Raw genomic sequence first — 23,111 nt, forward strand, 5'->3', positions numbered from 1 at the left:
AGTGACACTGGATCTCAGGGTCGTGAGTTTGAGCCCCACGTTGGCACAGAGATTACTTGGATTTGTTGAGCCGGAGAAGTTGGGGAGGGCTGTGGAGGAATAAATTTGGTGACAAAAATCAAGTACCCCGTGGAGTGCCTATGAGACATGCACATGGGGACACTGAGTAGGCAGTGGGAGGTGCAGGACTGTGGCTGGGGGGGGGGGGTCGGGGGAGGATGCTGGACCAGGGATTTAAAGCCACAGGTGTGGATGACATCACAGGAGAGACATTCAGGGAAAGGGGAGCCCAGGACAAAGTTCTGGAGCTCCCCCTCCTGTAGGGCAGGGGCTTAGCCTCCGCTCTAGAGTCATGTGGGACCCCATGATTCTTTGTTGTGGGGGGCTGTCTTGGCCATGGGGGCGTGTTTAGCAGCATCCTTGGCCTCTACCCACTAGATGCCATAGCACGTCTCCAGGTGTGACGACTGAAAATATCTCCAGATAAATGTCCTCTGGGGACCATTCGCTCCAGTTGAGAACCGCTGATGAGAGCATGTTGTGGGGGGGCTGGGGCGGGGGGGAGAAAACCAATGGAGGAGACTGAGAAGGAGCCAGTGGGATGAGGAGGAAAACCAGGAACCACGGGGTCCCGGATGCCAAGAGAGGGCTTGGAGAAGGAAGGAGCTGCAGGCTGGTAACGTGCCTCAGAGAGGCTAAGGAAAAGGCCAGGCCGGACGGAGAAGCTGCTTCGGCAGCACGAGGGGCCAGAGTGACCTTATGAGTGGCCTCTGAGACCAGGATACAGAGTAGAGTCTTGAACGAGGGGCAGACAAGCTGGGAGAGCAGGTGCGGTGGGGAATTCTTGATCAGTTTGCTGCGCAGGGGGCAGTGTGTGGACTTAGGAACAGCTTTACAAGGATTTTATGTAAGGTGGGCTATGCTGGGTGGGGGCCTCGCTGCTGCTGTGGGGGCATTGCTGACCAGATGCTGTTGATGCTAGTATTTTTTTTTTTAATGTTTATTTTTGAGAGAGACAGAGACAGAGTGTGAGCGGGGGAGGGGCAGAGAGAAAGGGAGACAGAATCTGGAGCGGCCTCCAGGCTCTGAGCAAACTGTCGGTACAGAGCCTGACGCTGGGCTTGAACTCACGAACTGCGCGATCATGACCTGAGCCGAAGTCGGAGGCTTTAACTAACTGAGCCACCCAGATGCCCCGTTGATGCTCGTATTGATTGATTGATGGATTGATTTTTGAGAGCGCGAGAGAGAACTGGAGCAGGGGAGGAGCACAGAGAGAGGGAGACAGAGGATCTGACGAGGGCCTCACCAGCTGTGAGATCGCGACCTGAGCCGAAGTCGGATGCTAGTGTTTAAAGATGCTGGTGTTTAAAGGAAGGTTGGGGGACTGAGAACGGTGGGTAGGGGTGTCCAGGCAGGTAAGGGGCTGGGCAGGAGGGTGGGGCAGGGGGCTCCTGGCCGTGGGGCGGGGTCCCCACTGCTGTGGCCGCCTGCAGCTCCCGGGGCCCCCTCGCGCTGTGGGGGCGGGGAGGGCAGGCCCCGCCTCTCACACCCTCCCCCTTCCCGTGTCTCTCCCCCCCCCCCCCCCCCCCCCGTGTCTCCCTGCAGAAAGCTGGCGGCGGCCTGCGCCAGTGGAAGCGGGTCTACGCCGCGCTGCGGGCGCGCTCCCTCTTGCTGAGCAAGGAGCGGCGGGAGCCCGGGCCGGCGGCGGCGGCGGGGGGCGGCGGCGGCCGTCGCAGGTGAGGACGAGGCGGCGCCCGTCTGCATCGGCTCCTGCCTGGTGGACATCTCCTACAGCGAGACCAAGAGGAGGCACGTGTTCCGGCTGACCACCGCTGACTTCTGTGAATATCTCTTTCAGGCTGAGGACCGGGATGACATGCTGGGCTGGATCAGAGCGATCCGAGAGAACAGCAGGGCCGAGGGCGAGGTGAGGGCCCGGCCGCCCACCAGGGCTGGGGCGGGGCGGGGCGGGGCGGGGGGGGGGGGGAGGTGTGTGCAGGGAGGCCCCAGGGCCGCCCCTCCCCTGCCGCGGACCTCGCTTCACCGCTCTGAGCCTCAGTTCCCTCCTCCATAAAATGGGCCAACAGGGGGTACCCCCTGCAGCCCTACGTGCCTGGGCTTTGGCGTAAAGAGAAAATACAGACAGCGGCTCCCGGAGCCCTCAGCACCCTCAGTGCTCCCTGGCCGGCAGGAACACGAATAACTATAGGGAGGGCACGAATTATTATCGTTATTATCATTATTATTACTGCCTTGGGCAGGCTGTGGCACAGAGAGGTCAGCTCCCGGCCAATCTTAGGTCTTGCTTCAGAAAGCCGGGGTTTCTTATGGAGTGAATTACAGAATGCGGTGCCCCTGTGCCAGAACCGTGGCTGGCCCTTCTGACAGGGCTGGCCTGTCAGCAGGGCACCAACACATTGACCTTGGGAGGAGGCCAAGAGGATTGGCCTTTGGCAGCAGGCTGCACTGGTTGAGCCAAAGGCTTTGGCAGGGATTTCAGGGTAGTTTCTCAATGGCGCCCCCTCTTGGGCAGCTGCAGCTGCACACCCAGAGCCGGGGCTGACGTTTCCGTTTCACTTGCCCGCCCCCCTCCAGCAGGGGCCTGCACCGAGGTGCCTTTGCTCACGTGCACACAGCTCTGTGGGGGTCCTGAGCTCCCGGGCTGGTCTCTGCCATGAGGATGCTGGGCCAGGGGGAGAGGGGTGCCAGCACCTGGCCTCTGGGCCACAGACCCTCTTACTGACAAGAGACACATCCTTTGGCTGAACCAGGCTCTGCTCCCCTCAGGACATTGTCTTTCCTTACTGTAGGGAGGAAGGTACCTGGAATGTGTGGCCCTGTTCTGGGGGGCCTGGCTGGGCTGTCCCCAGCAGGGTACAGTCAGGGGGTCCCACGTGACTTCCATTATTGCCAGGGCTGCCAGTCCTAGGGGCATCTCCTCTGTGCCTGGCCAGGAATGTGATGAGTGCTACATGCACAATTCTGCAGCCCAACCCTGAGGTTGCCATGTTATCTTCTTTGTTACTGTGGAGGAGACTGAGGCTCAGAGAGGCCAGTGGATTACCTAGGTCACACAGCTGGTGAGGGGGTGCTCGGGAGTCCAGCCCTGGTCTTTCTCGCTCCAGGGTGTGAGCCCTCCAGCTGGCGAAGCCGAGGCAGGGGCCAGGGATGAGGCCTGAGTTGGCTGGCTGTGGGCACTGAGGGGGTCTGCTTTCTCTTTCCTTTCCTCCAGGACCCCGGCTGTGCCAACCAAGCTCTGATCAGCAAGAAGCTTAATGATTATCGCAAAGTAAGGTGAGGTCCAGCTCTCACGAATAGTCTTGACCATGAGGCGGGGGCACTCCAGACAGAGCTCATCCTCCTGGCCCACCTCCGGGCCCAAGGCAGCCTCTGAATCACCCTCTACGGGGGTGGGGGTGGGTGGGTGAGTAGGCAGAGCCTCCAGTCCCCAGAAGGACAAGGAGGGATTCGTCAGGGCTGGAGGGGAGGTCTAAAGTGGTAGGAGGCTGGGGCAGGTGGCATGTTGGGTGACCCCAGATGAAGACTTTTCCTCTCCTCCTTTTCCTACACAGCCATAGCTCTGGGCCCAAAGCCGACTCCTCCCCCAAAGTCTCTCGTGGCCTGGGGGGCCTCAAGTCTGAGTTCCTCAAACAGAGTACCGCACGTGGCTTCAGGACGCAGGACCAGTCCGCAGGGAGCAAGGGTAGGAAGGTGGCTGATAAGGGGGCAGTATGTGTGTGTGCACATGTGGGAGGGTGGGGGTCAGTTCTGTGGGTCTACATGGGAGCCAAGGGCTTGTGTGTGTGTGTGTGTGTGTGTGTGTGTGTGTGCGCGCGCGCATGTGTTGGGCTGGATGTGTGCCAGGATTATCCTGGTATGTCAGTCTGTGTGTGTATGCCTGTGAGGGTCTAGGGACTTTCAGAGTCTCAGGGCTGGAAGGGCCTGGAACCTGATTTCCCTCCGTGACATCCCAGCTGGGTGTTCTCCAAGTCCCTGCCTGTGTCCCTTCAGGAACAGGAGGCTCATCCTCTCTGGAGGCGGCCTTTTCCCTCTTTATACACTTTCGACTATTAGAAAGTTCTTTCTTTGGTTGTATCAGAATCTGCGACCCCCACCTTGTTGTTTTAGCCCTCGAGGCCATATAGAAGTCCTTACTTTCCTCCGAGGGCTGACTCCTCAGGAATAAACCCCCTCATCTCTGAGGCCTTCTCTCAGGATATAATTTCCCATCAGCCCTCAGCATTCCAGTTGCCTTTCTGATGGAGTCCCCACATGTCCAAACATGGGTGGGTGTGTGTGACCAAGTGTGGCTGCTGCCCCTCCCCGGCCGCCCCCGCCCCCCGCTCACCCTGACTTTGTCTGCCTTCTCCGACCCCAGATGACAGTGCTGCCACTCCCAAAACCCCATGGGGCATCAACATCATCAAGAAGAACAAGAAGGCAGCTCCTAGGGCGTTTGGGGTCCGTCTGGAGGAGTGCCAACCAGCCATAGAGAACCAGGTGAGCCCCCGCCGTACCCCAGGACAGGCAGAGAAGGGGGCAGACCAAGGCACAGAGGGTCAGAGTTGTGAGGGACTTTGGAACCAGCTCTCCGCCTCATCTTAGAGACACCGCGGTTGTGGGGGTTGTCGGGGGGCAGAGCCCAGGGAGGGAACAGCAGAACTGAGGCAGAGCCCGGAATCCCCACCCTCCAGTCAGTGCTCCCGTGCCCACCGTGGTGAGGCTCTGGTGCCCGGAGACGGTGAGGGCCTTCTGTTCCCCTGCATGGGGCCCCCGGGCAGCAGCTCCTGCCGTGCACCGCTCCCGTCTTGGCCTTCCCCCCTCTTCTGGCTCACCGGTGGGGAATCCTGCCTTTTACCTTCCTAACACGTCTGCCCTGCCTGTCCGCAGCGGGTCCCCTTGATCGTGGCTGCATGCTGTCGCATCGTGGAGGCACGGGGTCTGGAGTCCACGGGCATTTACCGAGTGCCTGGTAACAATGCAGTGGTGTCCAGCCTGCAGGAGCAGCTCAACCGTGGGCCCGGGGACATCAACCTACAGGATGAGGTGGGTGCAGCCGGGGAGTCTGTGGAGGCGGGGAGGGGCCGAGGCGGCATGTGTGTCTGTCGTGTTCCTTGTACCCTGCAGCGTGCCTGGCAGCGGGCCGGGGCACGAAGACGGGTGAGACGGGACCTGTCCTTGCGGGCCAGGCCCGGGGATGGGCATCCCCCCAGCTGAGGCCTGACAGGTGCAGTCGTGGCTAGGGAGCCTTGAGGCAGAGGCTCGCAGGCAATAGTTTGGGGGCCTTGAGGATGAGTAGAGTTCACTAAACGCCGGGGAAAGCCGGGCGAGGGCATTCCGGGCCGAGGGAATGGCCTGGGCGAAGGGGCGGGCCCTGAAGGTTTGCCAACAGTCGACTCACCTTCTCTGTAAAGGACCAGGTAGCAGATGTTTTAGGTGCTGGTTACCACGCGGTCTCCTCCTCCTCCTCCTTCTTTTTCTTCAGTCCTTTAAACACGTGAAAACCGTTCTTAGCTCCAGGGCCACACAAAACCAGGCCGCAGGCTGGACTTGACCCACAGGCTGTGCTCCGCAGACCCCTGGCTTAGAAGGGGAGCCTGTGGTATTTTCTGGAGCAGCCAGGACTTCGAATGGTTGCAACGTGGGAAGAGGAGGGGCCGGTCAGATGAGACAAAGCCGGCTCGTGAAGCAGTCTGACAGCCACACTTAAAAGTTTGCAGCAGGCTCAGCAGCCGGTTAAGCCGACTGTGCTCTTTCCCCACGGGGACCCAGGGTGCCGCGGCTGCAAACAGCAGCCTCCTTGGTGGTGTATGCAGCCTGTCGATTGTATAGGCTGCCCTAAGGGACCGTGGGGACAGCCTTTCCCAGTGGACATTGAGGTTTGGCCTCATGCTGTCTCCGGTCTAGGCTCCAGACGGGTATGCGGTATGGAGGGACGGGGCACCTTTGGAAAGCCCCCGGTCACGGTGGCCAAGGTCCGCATCGGCCAAGTCATCGTGTCCATCTGTACCAAGTTGCAGAACAAGGAGTCTGTGATCGAGGCCCTACACAGGGCCAAGTTCAAGTTCCCTGGCCGCCAGAAGATCCACATTCCCAAGAAGTGGGGCTTTACTCAGTTTATTGCGGATGAATTTGTAGACGTGGTGGCCGAAAAGCGGCTCATCCCAGATGGCTGGGGGTCAAATACATCCCTAATCGTGGCCCCTTGGACAACTGCTGGGCTCTGCATTCACGAGAACCTTGGCGCTGTCCCTCCCTATTCATGCCCACCAATAAGTTCCACTTCCTGTAAAAAAAAAAAAAGCTCACTTCTTAAAAAAAATGTCAGTTATATCTCAGTAAAGCTGGAAAAAAAACTAAAGAAATATATATTTTTTTAAGTATTTATTTTGAGAGAGAGCGAGCATGAGCAGGGGAGGAGCAGAGAGAAAGAATCCCAAGCAGGCTCCGCCCTGTCAGCACAGAGCCCAACGTGGGGCTTAAATCTACAAGCCATGAGATCATGACCTGAGCCAAAACCAAGAGCCAGACGTTTAACTGACGGAGCCACCTAGGCGCCCCCCCAAAATATATATTAAAAGAATTAAAAACATTTTTTTAAATGTTTCATTTATTTTTAGAGAGAGAAAGAGACAGAACGCAAATGGGGGAGAGGCAAAGAGGGAGGGAGACACAGAATCCGAAGCAGGCTCCAGGCTCTGAGCTGTGAGCACAGAGCCTGACGCGGGGCTCAAACTCACACAAGATCCACAAGATCTGAGCCAAAGTCAGAGGATTAACTGACTGAGCCACCCAGGGGCCCCCCAAAGAGATATTTTAATGTGAAAAAAAAAAAAAGAATTTGCAGCGGGGTCAGTGTTTCTCAAACTGTATTCCCCCAAAAAGCTGTGGGAGGCTGGGAGCAGGTCAGGAACCCCGGTCTTTGCTCAAACTAGAGAAATCTGCTTTGTGCTGTTTTTAATGTCATTTTTTTTTTCATATTGGGTTTTCACGTGTGATTCTGTTTGGCAAAAAGGGGCTCTGCTGAAAAAGATTTTTGGAAAACCATGCATCTGGGCAGTGAAGTCCCATGAGTCACATATTTAGTGAAGCTTCAGGTGATACCTGACCGTCTTCCTGCCCTTGGGGAAAAAATGGGGAGACAAGATAAGTACGTGTGGGACAGTGGCCAAGGGAGAAGGCTGCTCTCTCACCAAGGGCCAGATTGTGCGATGAGGAAGGAGAAGATGCCGAGGGCCGGAGCAGGTGGTAGACTTGAGTGTTTGAATCTTTGAAGCGTGAATGGGAGGGGGCAGGTGGACAAGAAGGCAGTCCAGGCTGGGAACGATGGCATTTTCCAGAATCCCAGAGAAGGGTCTGAGTGTCGCGACAGAGAACAGGCCCATTTCATTCCTCCTTCCTGGGCTCGCCAGTGGGGAGGATGAGGCCCCGGGGCAGGAGGTGGAGGGCTTTTGATGGCTCCACTGAAGTCTTTGATCTTGACAGTAGGGACAGTAGGGAGCCTTCAGCGGTTCTTCAGCTGGGGAGGCATAAATGAGAGTGGAGTCTGCTTTAGCTTATGTCTGACGGATACAAATGAGGGAGGCCCAGAGCGGGGCATCCAAGGGAGAAATTGCTGACATGTGAGAAGTGCAAGGGGCCAGGAGGACATGGTGGCCCCAGGGGAATAAGGAAGATGGGAGCAGCTCTAGGAGTTGACCACATGAGAGGGAGGAAGGGGGGTGCAGGGAGGAACCAACATTTGAGCTGGGGGCTGGTGGTATCTCTCTGGAAGAAACTGGGGAGTAGGGCCCGAGAGGGAATATGTGTCAGGCAGGCCCCCCCCCCGGATTTGGGGTGATGGCACAAACAGGCAGTCCCCAAGAGTGCACTGGAGGATGGACACGGTGGCGTTGGGGCACAGAGTGGGACGATGGAGGGAACTGCTGTGTGGGCAGAGGGTGGGCAGCAGGAGTGAAGGGCCAGGCTCCGTGTGGGACAGAGGAGAGGGGGGCTCAGGTGAGGCTGGGGATGAGTGGCAGATGTGTGCACGTGGGAGGGGTCCAGAAGCCTTGGGTTTGGCAGCTGGGAGATGAGAACAGCCAGGAGGTGATGGGGCAGGTGGGCGGGCCCTGTGCTGGCTTGGGGTGGATATGCCCAAAAGCACATTCGCTGGGGCTTAGCCAGGGAGAAGCATGGCCGGGGCTGGGGGAGCAGCGGACCCAAGTCAGGGCCCAGAGTGTGCTGGGCGTGTAGTTTTGTCTCAGACACCAGTCCCGTCCTCTGTCTTGGGGACTGCTGGAAGTTAAGTGCTGTGGGCAGGGTGACCGTAACTCCTGATGAACCTGAGGGGGAGGGTATTGTTTGTGGGATGGTGTGGGGCCATTGTACTGAGTGTGTGTGTTGTGGAGCTGCATGTCTTTGTGGAAGGTGTTACCTTGTTTTCCGGGCCCGAGTTACTCTGAGCCCTTCCGGTCAAGGCTGTTACCTTGGACTTTGCACGGGGTGGTGGTGCCCCCTCGTGGACACAAGGGACAGTGACCGGCCATGCTTCATTCATTCTTGCATTCAACGATCCATTTATTTAAAAAAAAAATTTTTTTTTTAATGTTTATTTATTTTTGAGAGAGAGAGACAGATTGTGAGCAGGGGAAGGTTAGAGAGAGAGGGAGACACAGAATCCGAAGCAGGCTCCAGGCTCTGAGCTGTCAGCACGGAACCCGATGTGGGGCTTGAACCCACAAACAGATCAGACTCGAGCTGAAGTCGATGCTTAACCAACTGAACCACCCAGGCGCCTCAACCATCCATTTATTTAAAACAGGGTTTCTTGGGGCGCCTGGGTGGCGCAGTCGGTTAAGCGTCCGACTTCAGCCAGGTCACGATCTCGCGGTCCGTGGGTTCGAGCCCCGCGTCGGGCTCTGGGCTGATGGCTCGGAGCCTGGAGCCTGTTTCCGATTCTGTGTCTCCCTGTCTCTCTAACCCTCCCCCGTTCATGCTCTGTCTCTCTCTGTCCCAAAAATAAATAAACGTTGAAAAAAAAATAAAACAGGGTTTCTTGGGGTACCTGGGTGGCTCAGTTGTTTAAGCGTCCGACTTTGGCTTAGGTCATGATCTTGCAGTTTGTGAATTTGAGCCCCGTGTCGGGCTCTGTGCTGACAGCTTGGAGCCTGGAGCCTGCTTCAGATTCTGTGTCCCTTTCTCTCTGTCCCTCCCCTGCACTCTCTCTCTCTCTCTCTCTCAAAAATAAGTAAACATTAAAAAAAAAAACCCGGGTTTCTCAATCTTGATGCCTTGCAGAATAATTCTTTGTTGTGGGAAGGTGTCCTGTGTATCACAGAAAGTTTAAAAGCATCCCCAGACTCTGGTTGTGGAAACCAAGGGGGTTCTGTCCCTGGGGGTGTGATTCTGCCCCTGTTGAGAACTACTGACTTAGGCCATATAGGTGCCAGGCTAACTGAGCTCACTAGGTGATAGGAGCACAGTGGGGGACAGGGCAGACAGGACAGGACAGACAGTCCTGCCAGGCAGGTAGGCAGGGAAGGAAAAAAATGCATACAACGGTGACAAAGTGTGGTAAGTGCCATGGAAGAAACAAGGTCAGGGCTGTTGTACAGATGACGGGGCAGGGGCAGTGGTGGCTGTGTTAGCTGTGACTGTCAGGGAAGGCGTCTCTGCAGAGATGGCATTTGGGTAGGATGAGGAGGCTGGCCTGTGAAGGGCAAGGGAGGAAACTTCTAGGGGAGGGAATTGGCATGTGCAAAAGGCCTGAGATAGGCAGGTGCCAGGCATGAATGACTGCTATGTCATGGATAAGGAGAGGGGGTCCAAGGGTGGCTCTCCACTAAATGCAGGGCCCTGGGAGGCAGGATTGAGTGCTAGTAGGCCCGAGGAGGTCCAACCACCAAGGAGGTTTCCCTCACTTCCGTCCCATAGTGCTTTCACCAAAGAAGGTGCCTAGTACTTGCTGTGGGTGGGCAAATGCGGGAGCTCACTGGGCTTGCTGGAGCAGGGAGGGGTCGGGGCCAGCCGGTCAGGGGGCCAGGACCTAGCTGGGCGCTGTTCTGCCGCCACCACCCTGATGAGTCTCCTTAGGCCGGAGATTCCCTGGTCTGGGCAGAGCTTGGTGTGGGCCCCAGGGAGGGCCGGGCCGGGCTAGACTAGCATGGAGGCGTGGGCACCTGGGCTGGGCCTGTGGGGGGGGATGGGGTTTGCGCACCCCGCTGGGCCTGCCTGGGACCTGACATCTTCGCCCTCTCCCCAGCGCTGGCAGGACCTCAATGTGATCAGCAGCCTGCTCAAGTCCTTCTTCCGAAAACTGCCTGAGCCTCTTTTCACCGACGGTGAGTGGGGGTGGAAGTGGAGGACGGGAGGAGGAGGGACACCTGTCTGTGCGGCACTCTGACCACTTCGTTTTATTGGGTTTGTTGGCTTTACTCATTGGGTTTTTGTTGTTGTTGTTTTTTAATGCTTATTTATTTATTTAATTGTTTTAACATTTATTTTTGAGAGACAGAGAGAGACAGAGTGTGAGCAGGGGAGGGGCAGAGAGAGAGAGGCAGATACAGAATCCAGAGCAGGCTCCAGGCTCTGAGCTGTCAGCACAGAGCCTGACGTGGGGCTTGAACTCAGGAACAGTGAGATCATGACCCAAGCCAAAGTCGGATGCCTAACTGAGCCAACCAGGTGCCCCAGTGTTTATTTTTTTTGAGAGAGAGCAGGGGAGGGGCAGAGAGAGAGAGAGAGGGAGACACAGAATCTAAAGCAGGCTCCAGGCTCCCAGCCGTCAGCATAGAGCCCGACATGGGGCTCGAACTCACAAACCGCGAGCTCGGGACCTGAGCCAAAGTTGAGGCTTAACCGCTTGAGCCACCCAGGCACCCTGGGTTTTTGTTTCAATACAAGAGAAACATGGGCTTGTAACAAACTTAGTATAGATGCAAATAAAGAACACCCGAAGGTGCCTGTCACTCTCCTAGTCCCTCTCCCTGGAGACTATCCTGACCCTTTCTGAGCATTTGCTGTGTGCCAAGCACTGCTCCCTACAACAACTCCATGGAGTAGGTACTATTCTCTCCATTGTACAGATGAGGAAACTGAGGTTAAATCATTTGCCCAAGGTCACAGACGTTGTCAGAGCCAGGATTCAGCCCCAGGCTTCCGGCCCCAGAGCCCAGCTCTTGACCGTTTGCTGATCTGTTTGTTTCCCAGACCCTCTTACACCTGTGACGGAGACAACCATGCATAGATAGGGTCTAGAGTTGGGTGAGTTTGCCTGCGTGCTGGCAAATGTTTGCCATCTGGCTCTCAAGGGAAAAAAGCCTTGATCGGTAGTCTCCATGGTACAATTACTCCTACTGCGCCTTATTTCAAGCTACCGATAAGCTGCCACCAACGTGGAGTCAGAAGAGATGAACACCTTTGGCCCTCAGGAGCCGGTGTGAGCAGGATTCAGCACACCCCTGGGGGTGCGGGGGTGGGGGTTCTTAACAAAAGGAGGCTTGTCATTCTGAGATTCATTCGTGTCTGTACAAAGAGCTCTACCCCGTTCTTCTTTTAAATCAACCACCTGGTAGTTCGTAGTCGGAATAGACTATAATTTGCCTAATCACTCCCCTATTGATGGATATTCAGGTTGTGCTCAAATTTTTGCTCTTACAAAACACGTTGCAGTGACTTTCCTTGAAGGTGTCCCTACACGCCCGGATCGGTGTCCTAGAGGTGGGTTCCTAGACTGTAGAATTTCCAGGTCAAAGTCCTGGTCAACATTTTTGAAAGCTAATGTCAAGCTGCCCTCTGAGAAGAAGGCCCTAGTTCATACTCTGACCAACAGCGTAGGAGAGAATTGGCCCCATCCACCCTAGATGTTATCAGCATTTTATTAGACTTCTCTTAATTGGTTGAGGGAAATGTCATCTCATTATGTTTTCATTTTCATTTCTTTCATTATTAGGGAAATTAACTATCTTTTCATTAGTTTATTGGCCTTTTCTGTTTCCTCTCATTTCCTGTTCAGACTGTGTGCCCATTTTCCTATTGGGCTGTTTGTCTTTTTTGGTATCGATTTGTACGAGACAAGCTCTTGTGTATTTTGGGTATTAACCCTTCGCTAGTTTTTGCGGAGATTTGCTCTCGGTCTGCCGTTTGCCTATTAACTGTTCAGGGCAGAAATTGAAAACAATTAAGTGTAGTCAAAGCTGTTCATCTTTAATGGATCTTGCATCTCGTGTTTAGGAAGGCCTTATGGTTGTAAAGACGTCTTCTTGGTTTTCCCAAGATTTTAGCAACTTTGACATTTGGCTCTCTAATGCAATCACACATGTTTGTGTATTATCATGTGGGCTGGAAATGGATTTTTGTTCCCCCAACAAGATAGCTAATTGTCCCAGGGACATTTATTGACCCCTCCATCCTTCCGCACTGATTTGAAACGCTGCCTTTATCACATAGTAAAGATCCACGTGGCCTGTTCCCCTCCTTTCTGTGTCCTTGTCCTTGGCCAGCCTCCTCCGTGAGGCCCAGGCTGCTGAAGCTATGCTATCTCTTTAGCGCGTTTCAGTATCGGATAGGACAAGCCCTCCCTCGTGATTCTTCCTTTACAGACTGTTCTCCGCTCTCCTTATGCATCTACCCGTCAGATGAGTTTCAGAATAAACTTAGCCTGTTCCATGTTTTAAAGTTCCCCATGCACTTCTTCCGAAGGGAGTTGGGGGGCATTTTGACACAGGTGGTGTGGGCGTCTGGAGGCTGAAAGGGCCCCTCCCTCTTTCTAGGTAACCTCTTCTGACCTTGTGGTGTCCTTGTCCCGGAGCCTGGGACGAGGACCTCTTTTCCAGTATCCACGTGCAGCTCAGGTCCTGCTTCTTCCCAAACACACATGGGCTGCCCCAGGTCGGGTGCGCCCCTGAGTGCAGCTGTAGTGGGTTTGGTCACATAGACACAAGGTCATGGAGCACCCCCCACCCGCCCCCCCACCCGCCCCCGCCGACGCTGAGCTGGAGCAGCCTGGGCCTCCTCAGCTTGGAAGCACCGTGAGAGTGGGAGAAGGGACTGCCTGCCACCTCTCTAAAGAGTCTTCACTGTGTTCTAGACAAATACAACGACTTCATCGAGGCCAATCGCATCGAAGACTCGAGGGAGCGGATGAAGACGCTCCGGAAGCTGGTAAGGAAAAAGAGACGCCCTCGGGCAAAAGGCACACTGGGCCTGGAGAGCACCCCCCCCCCCCCCCCCCGGGGAGGCCTGGAGCCCAGTGCCGCCACTTCCCTCTGTGACCTTGGAGATGCCCTTCTCCGCTCTGGGCCTCCGTTTCTCCATCTCTCCAAGGGGGCTGGCTAGAGGGTGGTTTCCAGACTCCGGAGGTATGGCGGTGGGAGCCCCTGTGGGGTGTGCTGGGGAGATGGGGAGGCCATCACAGCCCCATGCCCCTTCTCGCTCCCGCCCAGATCCGGGATCTCCCAGGACACTACTATGAGACTCTCAAATTCCTCGTGGGCCATCTGAAGACCATTGCTGACCACTCGGAGAAAAACAAGGTGGGGGGACTCTGGCGTGGAATGTGGGGGAAGGAGGCATATAGGGTCCTTTCAGCATATTCTAGACTCTTCCAGGTCAGATAATCCCAAGGCCCTCTAGGCACACCCTTCTCCGTAGTCACTCTGTCCCCACCCCACCCTTCCATGCCAGCCGGTGCTTCTTCCCCGGAGAGCCATCTCCGGAGTTTCTGAAGGGTCTCATAGAGGCAGAGAGCCACAGTCCCTCTGTGTCTGATAGAAATCTATCCTCGGATTTAGCTCAAATCCCTTGCATTGCATTTTTCTTTCTTTCTTTTTTTTTTTTTTTTCCTTTTTTAAAAAATATTTTAGGGGCGCCTGGGTGGCGCAGTCGGTTGAGCGTCCGACTTCAGCCAGGTCACGATCTCGCGGTCCGTGAGTTCGAGCCCCGCGTCGGGCTCTGGGCTGATGGCTCAGAGCCTGGAGCCTGTTTCCGATTCTGTGTCTCCCTCTCTCTCTGCCCCTCCCCCGTTCATGCTCTGTCTCTCTCTGTCCCAAAAATAAATAAACGTTGAAAAAAAAAAAAATTTTAAGTAATCTCTACACCCAACATGGGGCTCGAACTCATAACCTTAAAATCAAGCGTTGCTCACTCTACGGACTAAACCAGTCTCTCATGCCACATTGTGTTTTTCTAATCAGACCTCTGTATTTTCTGGTTCTGCAAAAATGAATGGAGCTAAAGGAATGCTCCCAGTTTTAAAATACCCTTAGAACCTCCAGCAGGTCCCTATTTTGGCATCTGTCACTGTTAGCACGGTATGGGTGAGCAGGCTGGGCACTGCTCTCGGCTGCTAGGCCTGGGGATGAGCGAGGCTGAAATCTGGCCTGTACTCTACTTGCGAGGCATTGCCTTACCCAGCAAGGAGGTGTCCGTCCCCTAAGCCAGGCATAGCTCAGGATGGGCCTTGGGCCTGAGGGGCCTGGGGTGAGGAAGGTCTGGGGGACTGGAGGTCAGAGCTTATGGAGTGTTGATGCTGACCTGCTTTCCTCCCCTGCCCAGATGGAGCCCAGGAACCTGGCCCTGGTCTTTGGGCCGACGCTGGTGAGGACGTCTGAGGACAACATGGCGGACATGGTGACCCACATGCCTGATCGCTATAAGATCGTGGAGACGCTGATCCAGCACGTAAGCAGCCACTCCAGGCCGAGGCCATGTCCCCCTGGGCATTTCGCTCCTGCTCGCCTGGGCGGATGTGCTCAGTGGAGGATGAGGCAGCTTCAGCAAATGCTCCTGGGATGGCACATGCCCTTCCGAAGCGATGGGCTGCGTTTCCAGACCAAACAGGAATGGATCCTAGAATCCCTGTCTTTCTAGGATGTTCCATTCCCAGCAGGAGAATCAGGAGGCCCCTGAGCTTCTAAGATGAGGGTGAGGGTCAGAGGGCAGAGGATGGTCAGGGAAAGTGCGGCTGGGTTGGACAGCCAAGGGGTGAATGCAGGGGCATGTTCAGAAGGGGGCCCCAGGAAAAGTGTCCTTGTAGAAACACGCAGACGGGTGTAGGGAGCAGGGGCAGAGCTCTGCCTTGCCACCCCACTGAGGCTTGGGGGAGCAAATGGTGATGCCCGGGGAGGGGATGCAGATGAGGCAGGGCGGAGCAAGGGCTAAGACAGGATCCTGCACTTGTCCTCTGTATGTCTTGGGCTGGTCTCCCCCCTTCTCATGGCTCCCAGAAGCACCACAAGCCCTGTTGTGTCTAAGGAGTCTAGTTATTGTCCAGGATGGGATGAGAACCTAGAGCGGCCAGCAGAGGGCGCAGGAGGCCTTGGTCCTCTAGAGCCAAACTCAGGGCAGCGCCGCCCCCTTCTGGGGCCCTAAGGGATGCTTTTATAAATCCTAGATTTTCAAGAAAAAAAAAAAAAAAATCACAGATTTCCCATTTCCAAATCTGCCTGTGGATGGAACCCGACCCCCTCCTGCCAGGAGAAATAAGACCGGCAGCTGGCCAGCGGAATGGGGTCCTCAGCGTCTGCAACTTCACAGATACTTTAGGGAAGGGAAACCAGGCCACGTTACTCCCATTTTACAGATGAGGAAACCGGTGCTCAGAGAAGCAAAGTGACTTGCTCAAAGTCACGCAGCTTATAAGTGGCAGCCCCAGGATTGTAAGCCAGCTTTGTCTGACCAAAGTTGGTGCTTTCCTCGGCCCCTGCTGGGAGGCCAGACTCCGGGGTCCATCCTAGAGCTGGCTTGGCCGGCCAGGGTCAGTGACGTGAGGCAGTGGGGTAGACTTTGGTCACGCCGACTGGCCTTGCCCGCTTATTTCCTTCCTCCACTGGGTGGTCAGGGCTCTGAGCCTTGGGAGGGAACGTCAAAGCCTGTTCTCATTCCAACATTTCCCTTAGTCTGGGAAAACTTATCCCTTGGAAAATCTCAGCTCCCCAGTCTAACACGTGGCCCCCGGAGCCCCTGGAGTCGCGGGCCCAGGCAGGATCGGACCTCGGCAGAGACTTCTCTGACTCTGGCTCTGAGCCCCTGGCCCGTCAGCAGATGGCTGCAGGTCGTGGGTGACTTTGAGGCCATCACCTGGCCTCCGTACCCGGGGCTCCTGTCCTCCCAGTGGCAAGTCACCAACCAGCTCATTCCCATGTTTACTAAGTCAGCTGCAACCCAAAGACCACGTCAAGGCATTTGTTCGAACATGATTGCCGCTCTGCGTACACCGGGATCTCTCAACCTCTGCACTAGTGACCTTTGGGGCCAGATGATTCTTTGTGGGGCTCTGTCCTATGTAGCGCAGGATGGTTAGCAACATCTCTGGCTAGATGCCAGGAGCCTCCCTCCAGTCGTGACAACTGAAAATGTCTGCCGACTTTCCCAAATGCCCCCCCCACCAGGGGACGGGAGGCAGAGGCACCCCGCTTGAGAACCGCTGAGGTAGCAGTTGAGGGCACTGGCTCTGGAGCCCGCCTGCTTGAAGTTCAACTCTGGCTCTGCTCCTTACATGCTGTGGGGCCTTGAACAAGGGACTTACCCTCTTTTTGCCTCAGTTTCCTCATCTGTAAAGTGGAGATGATAATAATGCTCACCTCACACGGTAATTGTGAGGGTTACATGCGTTAATGTCCGTGAAGCACTTAAAATGCCACTTAGCGGGTAAGAGGTGTCATATGAATTAGCGACCACCATTATTGACCTCATCGGCATGCCAGAGGCAGGTGCAGGTGCTGGGATGCAGAGGTGACTGGAACCCAGGCCCGGCTGCGAAGGAGCAGTGCCTCAGTGAAGATGTCATTTCTTCATTCTCTGGGCTATCGCCAGGGAAGCCCATGGAAGGACCTAACCCTGCCCCGGCTGTAGGGCTGGGAGCGTAGTCAGGGGCGAGTTTAACTGTCTTACGACACCCGGAGGAATTTAGCCATTCAGAGCAGGGAGAAAGCGTTCCAGGCACAGGGATGTGCAAAAGCAGGGTGGCACCAGCTAGCGTGAATTCTTCCAGAAAACTCTGGGCTACCCGGAAGCTTCTGGGCTCCCACAGCACTTTTGGGTACCTCCAAACCGAATTAAAGGCTGGGCTTCTTAGGGCTTCCTCTATTCAGCCTGTCTCTGGGGACTGCACTTTTTCTTAATGATGGCTAACATTCATTGTACATTAGTAATGTGTTGTACTAAATATTTTACACACGGTATTTCATTATTTTTGAAATGTTTAAGCGGAGGGTATAATTGACATGAGATTAGTTTCACGTGTAACAACACGACCATTCAGTATTTGTATATATCTGTGAGATGATCAGCGCTATACATATACCGTCACCATACATAGTTACAATTGTTTTTCTGGCCATGAGAATTTTTCAGTCTTGTTCTCTTAGTAACTCTCAAAAACACAATGCAGTATTGTTAACCACAGTCATCATGCTCTAGGCTACGTCCCCACGACTTATTTATTTTGCAACTGGAAGTTTGTACCTTTTGACCCCCTTCACCCACTTTGCCCACCCCCCACTCCCAGCCCCACCCCAGCCTGTTTTCTGTACCGATGAGCCTGGATTGCGTCTATTTGTTTGTTTTAGATTCCACCTGTGAGATCATGCGGTATTTGTCTTTCTCTGTGTGACTTGTTTCATTTAGCATACGTGGTACCTTCAGGGGCCATCCATGTGGTCACAGATGGCAAGATTTCCTTCTTTCAGTGGCTGAGTTGTATTCCATTTTATATACACGCCACATCTTCTTGACCCATTCCTCCATCAGTGGGCACTCAGGCCACTTCCGTGTCTTAGTTGTTGTAGATAATGTGCTGCAATGAACAAAAGGGTGCAGATATCTCTCCTTGGTGTTTTTGTTTTCTTCAGAAAAATACCCAGAAGCAGAATTGCTAGATTATAGGGTAGCTCTTTTTTTTTTTTTTTTAAGTTTGTTTATTTTGAGAGAGAGAGAGACAGAGAGAGAAAGCACAAGTAGCGGGAGGGACAGAGAGAGAGGCAGAGAGAGAGAATCCCAAGTAGGCTCCACACTGTCCGTGCAGAGACTGACTCGGGACTGGAACCCACGAACTGTGAGGTCATGGACCTGAGCAGAGGTCAAGAGTCGGATGCTTAACTGAGCCACCCAGACCTTCCTGGATCGTAGGGTAGTTCTATTTTTAATTTTTTGAGGAACCTCCATGCTGGTTTCCGTAGTGGCTGCACCAATTTACATTCCCACCAACACTGTGTGACAGTTCCCTTTTCCCCACATCCTCATCAACACTTGGTATTTCTAGTTTCTTATAATAGCCATACCGGATTTCATTTTCCTTCTCACCACAATTTTAGAAGTAGATACTCCTGTTATGCCCATTTTACAGATAAGTAAATAGACTCAAAGAAGTCATTTACCTGAGGTGGACTTGAGCCCGAGAAGACTGACTTTCGATCTTGCATTATTTCTTATCCTCTCTTCTCTTTCTCGTTGCTCTCCTTTGCCACTTATTTGAGTTAATAATATGCCAGATTGTGGCGAATAATAACTGAGGTTCATGGCACATGGTCATAATCAACCTGCAAGCCTCCTTGTTTCCCCCTTCATCCCTGACCCCACTTTGCTCCCGCCATAATTACCCAGTCTGATTGGGTAATACGTATCCTTTCAATCCACGTTCCCTGTTCTATTGTATTTATTTATTTTTTAACAAACAGTATTTTTTTTAAGTAATGCCCAATGTGGGGCTCGAACTCATGAGTCTGAGATCGAGTTGCACACTTGCAACTGAGCCAGCCAGGCGCCCCTGATATTCTGTGTGTGTTAACTTTCGACCAGTGAGCTTAACTCATTGATTCTAATTTCTGTGTTGTTGGGACTTCTCTCTGCCATCTTTTTTTAAAAAAAATTTTTTTTCAACGTTTATTTATTTTTGGGACAGAGAGAGACAGAGCATGAACGGGGGAGGGGCAGAGAGAGAGGGAGACACAGAATCGGAAACAGGCTCCAGGCTCCGAGCCATCAGCCCAGAGCCTGACGCGGGGCTCGAACTCACGGACCGCGAGATCGTGACCTGGCTGAAGTCGGACGCTTAACCGACTGCGCCACCCAGGCGCCCCCTCTCTGCCATCTTAAGTGTCGTTTTTTGTTTACCCCATTTTCATTTTATTTCTTTTCCATCTGTCCTACCTTGCTTTCGATGGATTGATTTTTGTTTTCCTGATATGAAAATTACATAATTTAGGGGAGCCTGGGGGGCTGCTTGGTTAAGCATCCAGCTTGATCTGTGCTCAGGTCATGATCTCACGGTTCATGAGTTAAAGCCCCAAGTGCTGACAGCGTGTGGAGCCTCCTTGGGATTCTGTCTCTCCCTCTCTCTGCCCCTCCCATGCTGTCTCTCTCGCTCTCTCAAAATTAAAAAAAGAAAAAAAAAAGAAAAAAAAAAAGAAAATTACATAATGTATAAAGCCCAATCTGTGTTTAATTATACAATTATAACAGCCCATACTTATGCTTCACTCTCACTGATTATTCCTAAAGCTCATCAATATCCATTGTCTTCCTTCCACCACATCTAAAAACCAAGTGCCTTAGTGTACTGTCACCCATCACCGGTTTCTCCCTCTGTGTTCGAAATCCACAGTGTCATGGATATACTTTGTGTGTGTACAATTGTATGTGTATATGAGTATCCTTGCTTGGATAGACCGTGGACGTTCATCCTTACCTCTCCGAGCTGGTCACTCCACCCCGGGGTCATTTCTTAACTGTGCTCATATACACAGTTAAGAGAATCTTTGTGCAGCAAGCTTTCTGATGTCTTCAAGTAGCTTTAGTTCACACTCAACTGAGAGTTTAGCAGGGTATAAAATTCTAGGCTCAAAATTCCTGCGTTTGTAATCCAGCAATACAGGAAAACACTACGCATCTTCTTATGGCTGCTGCTGCTGCTGAAAGTTCTAGTTACAGCTGATGCTCATTTGTAAGCAACCTTTTTTTTTTCTCCAGAAAACTTTTAGGGTTTTATCTTTAAGATTCTCAGATTTCACAAAACATACTTACGAATCAGATTTTTACTTTATTTTCTATCCTGTTTGGCATTTATGTGAAAACTCTTTCCTGCCTGCCCCTCAGGGAACCTCCTAACATTTCCCTCCCGGCACTTCTGTCTTCTGGCTGGGGGAGAGGGTGGCAACCCCAGTAGCTAATGTGGTGCCCAGGGCTCTTCTGGCTGCCGCAACAGGTGGGCCTTCTCTCTGCAGTGGACCCAGCCTGCGCTAGATGGCACTGCTGTCCCCGCTTCTGGCTTGCGGTTGGGAGCGAGCCCCAGAGATGTGTTCTGGACAATATCTAGTGAAAAACAGGAGGAGAAGCTTTTCCTGAACTGGCCCTCCATCAATCCTCAGCCCTTCCCATTCCAGGCTGCATTTCCCTCCAGCACTGGGGTCCAGCTTTTTCTCTCCCCAAGGGTTTCTCATAGTCTGTGGGGTTTGGTCCTGGGAATCCATGTTCCCTTGGGAACATCCAGTGACCAGGCCAGCCTGGGGGTTGTTGAGAAGAGGGAGGACCTTCTCCTGCCCCATTCCATATGGCGTCTGAGTGGAGTCCTCTGGACTGTGCGGGTCCAGAGCCCGTGTCTCCGTCTTCCCTCAGCCCCTTCCCACGCTGAGTTTCACCACTTCCTTTTGTCTCCTCTGCAGTCAGACTGGTTCTTCAGCGATGACGAGGACAAGGGAGAGAGAGTAAGTGATGCAGAGGGAGGGTGGAGTGGGTCTGGTCTGAGGTGGGCCTGCATCTCAGGCTGGGGCCCGGGAGGGGGCAGGCAGTAAGACTCAAGCAGGGGAAGGTCCCTGCCCTTGGGGCTTCCCAGTCTGATGGAGGAAACATAGGCCCTCTTCTCAGGAGCCTCCAGTCTAATGGGAGACACGATCCTTGCCTTCATGAGTCCCCAGTCTAAGGGGGGAGGTATAAGCCACTCTAAGGAAACTGAGTCCAGTAGCAAAGGCAGACTCCACCTTCCAGTCTTATGTGGAGGATATAGATCTTAGAAAGATCCAGTCTGATGGTGGAGACACAGCTCCAACCTTTGGGGTTCAGCCAAGGTGTTGGAGAAGGCACAAAACAGTCTAATGGGGTACGTGTAGGACCTGCCTTCAAGAGTGCCTGGCTGATGAGAGAGACAGCTAGTGAGCCCCAATCTGATGGAGGAGTCATGGGCCCTGCCTCAGGTTACCCCGTTTTGCGGGATCCACGGTCCAGCCATCTGAGGACATGCTGGCTGACCCTCCTCCTGTTCGCAGACTCCTGTGGATGACAAGGAGCCTCAGTCAGTGCCCAACATTGAGTACCTCCTGCCTAACATTGGCAGGACAGTGCCCCCTGGTGACCCAGGTTCAGGTGAGTGCAGGGGCTTGGGAACGGGTGGGAGTGGGGGTGGGATTCGCATTCCCAAGGGTCCCAGATGCCTGGCCAGACGCCCAGCTTCCCTGCTCTGCCCCAGCGGGGCCCTTCCCTGCCCCCACCACAGAGACCCGGGCTGTGGCAGGGCCTTCTCCACTCTGGGGAGGTCTGGCTTGCCTGTGGGCCCGCTTCCTTGTCTGCTCAGCTGCCCCTCCCCGGGCTGGGTAGGGGCTTTGTTCGCCCTCCTTCACTGGTTTCCTTCCTGAGCTTTTTATTTCTCATGGGCTGTGTCCTTCTGGGCATGTTCCTCTTTTTAATTTTTCTTCCTTTTCTCCTTGCACCCCTCTGCCCCCTTCTCTCTTCTCCCTTTGCTCTCCTCCCGCCCCTGAACCCTGCCTCTCTCTTCTCCCCTTCCCCTCCTCCAGCGGACCTGTTGGAGATTTAAAGGGTACAGTGTGGCATTTGCGGCCTCGGTCACTAACAGTGGCGGGTGATTATAAGAAGGCTGGGCAGGCCCGAGGGGCAGGCAGAAAGGTCCCGGGCTGTGAGCACCTCACCCTTGACGTACCGGCTACCCCCGCTTGTGAACAGCATACCCCCTCCCTAGCCCTCCCATCTGAAAGCCCCTTCTCAGGAGGAAGGAGGCATTTGTCGGAGCCAGATCCTGTCCCCTTGCTGGGAAGTCTGGGCACCGCATGACTGCTCCCTCACCTCTGCCTCGGTCCCCAGACTCTGGGCTTTTCTCTGTGCTGAACCCGGTCACCTCCGGTTGTCTGGACAGGGGGAGGCTTGGCTGGTAGGGGGACCCAGCCTGTCGGGACACGAGTGATGTCACCCTCAGAAGCCTCTCTATAACTGCAGCTCCTGCCTTGGTGGGCTCCGAGGGCTGACTCTTCCCGCTTCTGAAACCAGAGCCCCTGGTCACTCAGCCCCTAAGTCCTCAGGGCCGTAGACTCTCGTAGCAGAGCAGCCCAGAGCAGCCCCTCGGCCCAAGGCATTAACTTCTCCCGCCCTGTGGGCGGGCCTCCCTTCGTATTCTGACGGCTCCTGTCTCTGACAGAGGCCTAGCGCAGCACCCCTAGTTACAAGAGGCAGGCTGAGGAGGGAGCCAGGGGACAAGGTGGGTGGGGATGGCAGAGAGGAGCCCCCCGTTTCTTCTAATCACCTGCTGCCGCTCCCCTGCCTCGTGTGTGTCACTGTGTGGTTGGCCATCTGCTCCTCTCACCGTGTGCAGGGGAGGGGTGGGGAGGAGGACTCACTTGCTTGCCAGAGAGTGTGGATTAACTGTGCCTGCCCACTGCCCCGTCAGACCCCGGGAGGTCCTTAGATCAGCCTACCCCCTCCCCGGTCCTGGAGAGGACACTGCCAGGATTTGGTTGTGGTTCCTTCTCCACCCCCAGTGATCTTAAAGGAGCGGGACCCCAGTCCTACTGATGTAATGATTTTACTCGTTCTCGTAACTCTGGTGATAAACAGGGCCTTGCCCTCAGGAAGGCAGATGGACGAGGAGTCTGGAGGCGGAGCCTATCAAGGCCCTAGTCACCAGCGCGCTCTGCCTCCTGGGTCCCACCTACTTGGTGTCTGCCCCTCGACGCCATCATTCACAGGGTCCCTCTTCTTCCTCCTGTCCCGGAAGTGGGGGGTGGTGGTGAGGGTGGAGGTAGGGCGCCCCCTTGTCTGTGCACTGTGTGGTCTCCATTTCTCCAGAGCATCTGTGATTCGCTGTGTTTCATTGTGGTTTCCGTGGACTGCGTCTGATATTTGGCATT

At 54.4% G+C, this 23,111-nt stretch overlaps 1 protein-coding gene, 1 non-coding gene and 1 pseudogene across 2 annotated transcripts in view; all 3 read left to right on the forward strand.

Moving 5' to 3' along the window:
• ARHGAP23 (Rho GTPase activating protein 23) overlaps positions 1-23,111 on the forward strand; it is a 51,682-nt gene that overhangs the window by 21,607 nt on the left and 6,964 nt on the right. The window contains 12 exon segments of the mRNA XM_047080417.1: positions 1,609-1,716; positions 1,718-1,930; positions 3,236-3,297; positions 3,576-3,706; positions 4,382-4,503; positions 4,894-5,049; positions 10,247-10,325; positions 13,073-13,146; positions 13,428-13,517; positions 14,539-14,664; positions 20,643-20,684; positions 21,243-21,339. Of these exon segments, the coding sequence (XP_046936373.1) occupies positions 1,609-1,716; positions 1,718-1,930; positions 3,236-3,297; positions 3,576-3,706; positions 4,382-4,503; positions 4,894-5,049; positions 10,247-10,325; positions 13,073-13,146; positions 13,428-13,517; positions 14,539-14,664; positions 20,643-20,684; positions 21,243-21,339 (1,300 nt within the window).
• On the forward strand, positions 5,098-6,295 carry LOC124513090 (60S ribosomal protein L10-like; annotated as a pseudogene).
• LOC124513637 (small nucleolar RNA SNORA70) lies at positions 5,730-5,863 on the forward strand. Its single transcript, XR_006962468.1, has one exon. It is a non-coding gene; the product is annotated as a small nucleolar RNA SNORA70 (small nucleolar RNA).

The sequence above is a fragment of the Lynx rufus genome, unplaced genomic scaffold (assembly GCF_022079265.1).
Source record: "Lynx rufus isolate CCGP_SWC_20201006 ecotype Redwood Valley unplaced genomic scaffold, mLynRuf1.p SCAF_18, whole genome shotgun sequence".
Classification (NCBI taxonomy): Eukaryota; Metazoa; Chordata; class Mammalia; order Carnivora; family Felidae; genus Lynx; species Lynx rufus.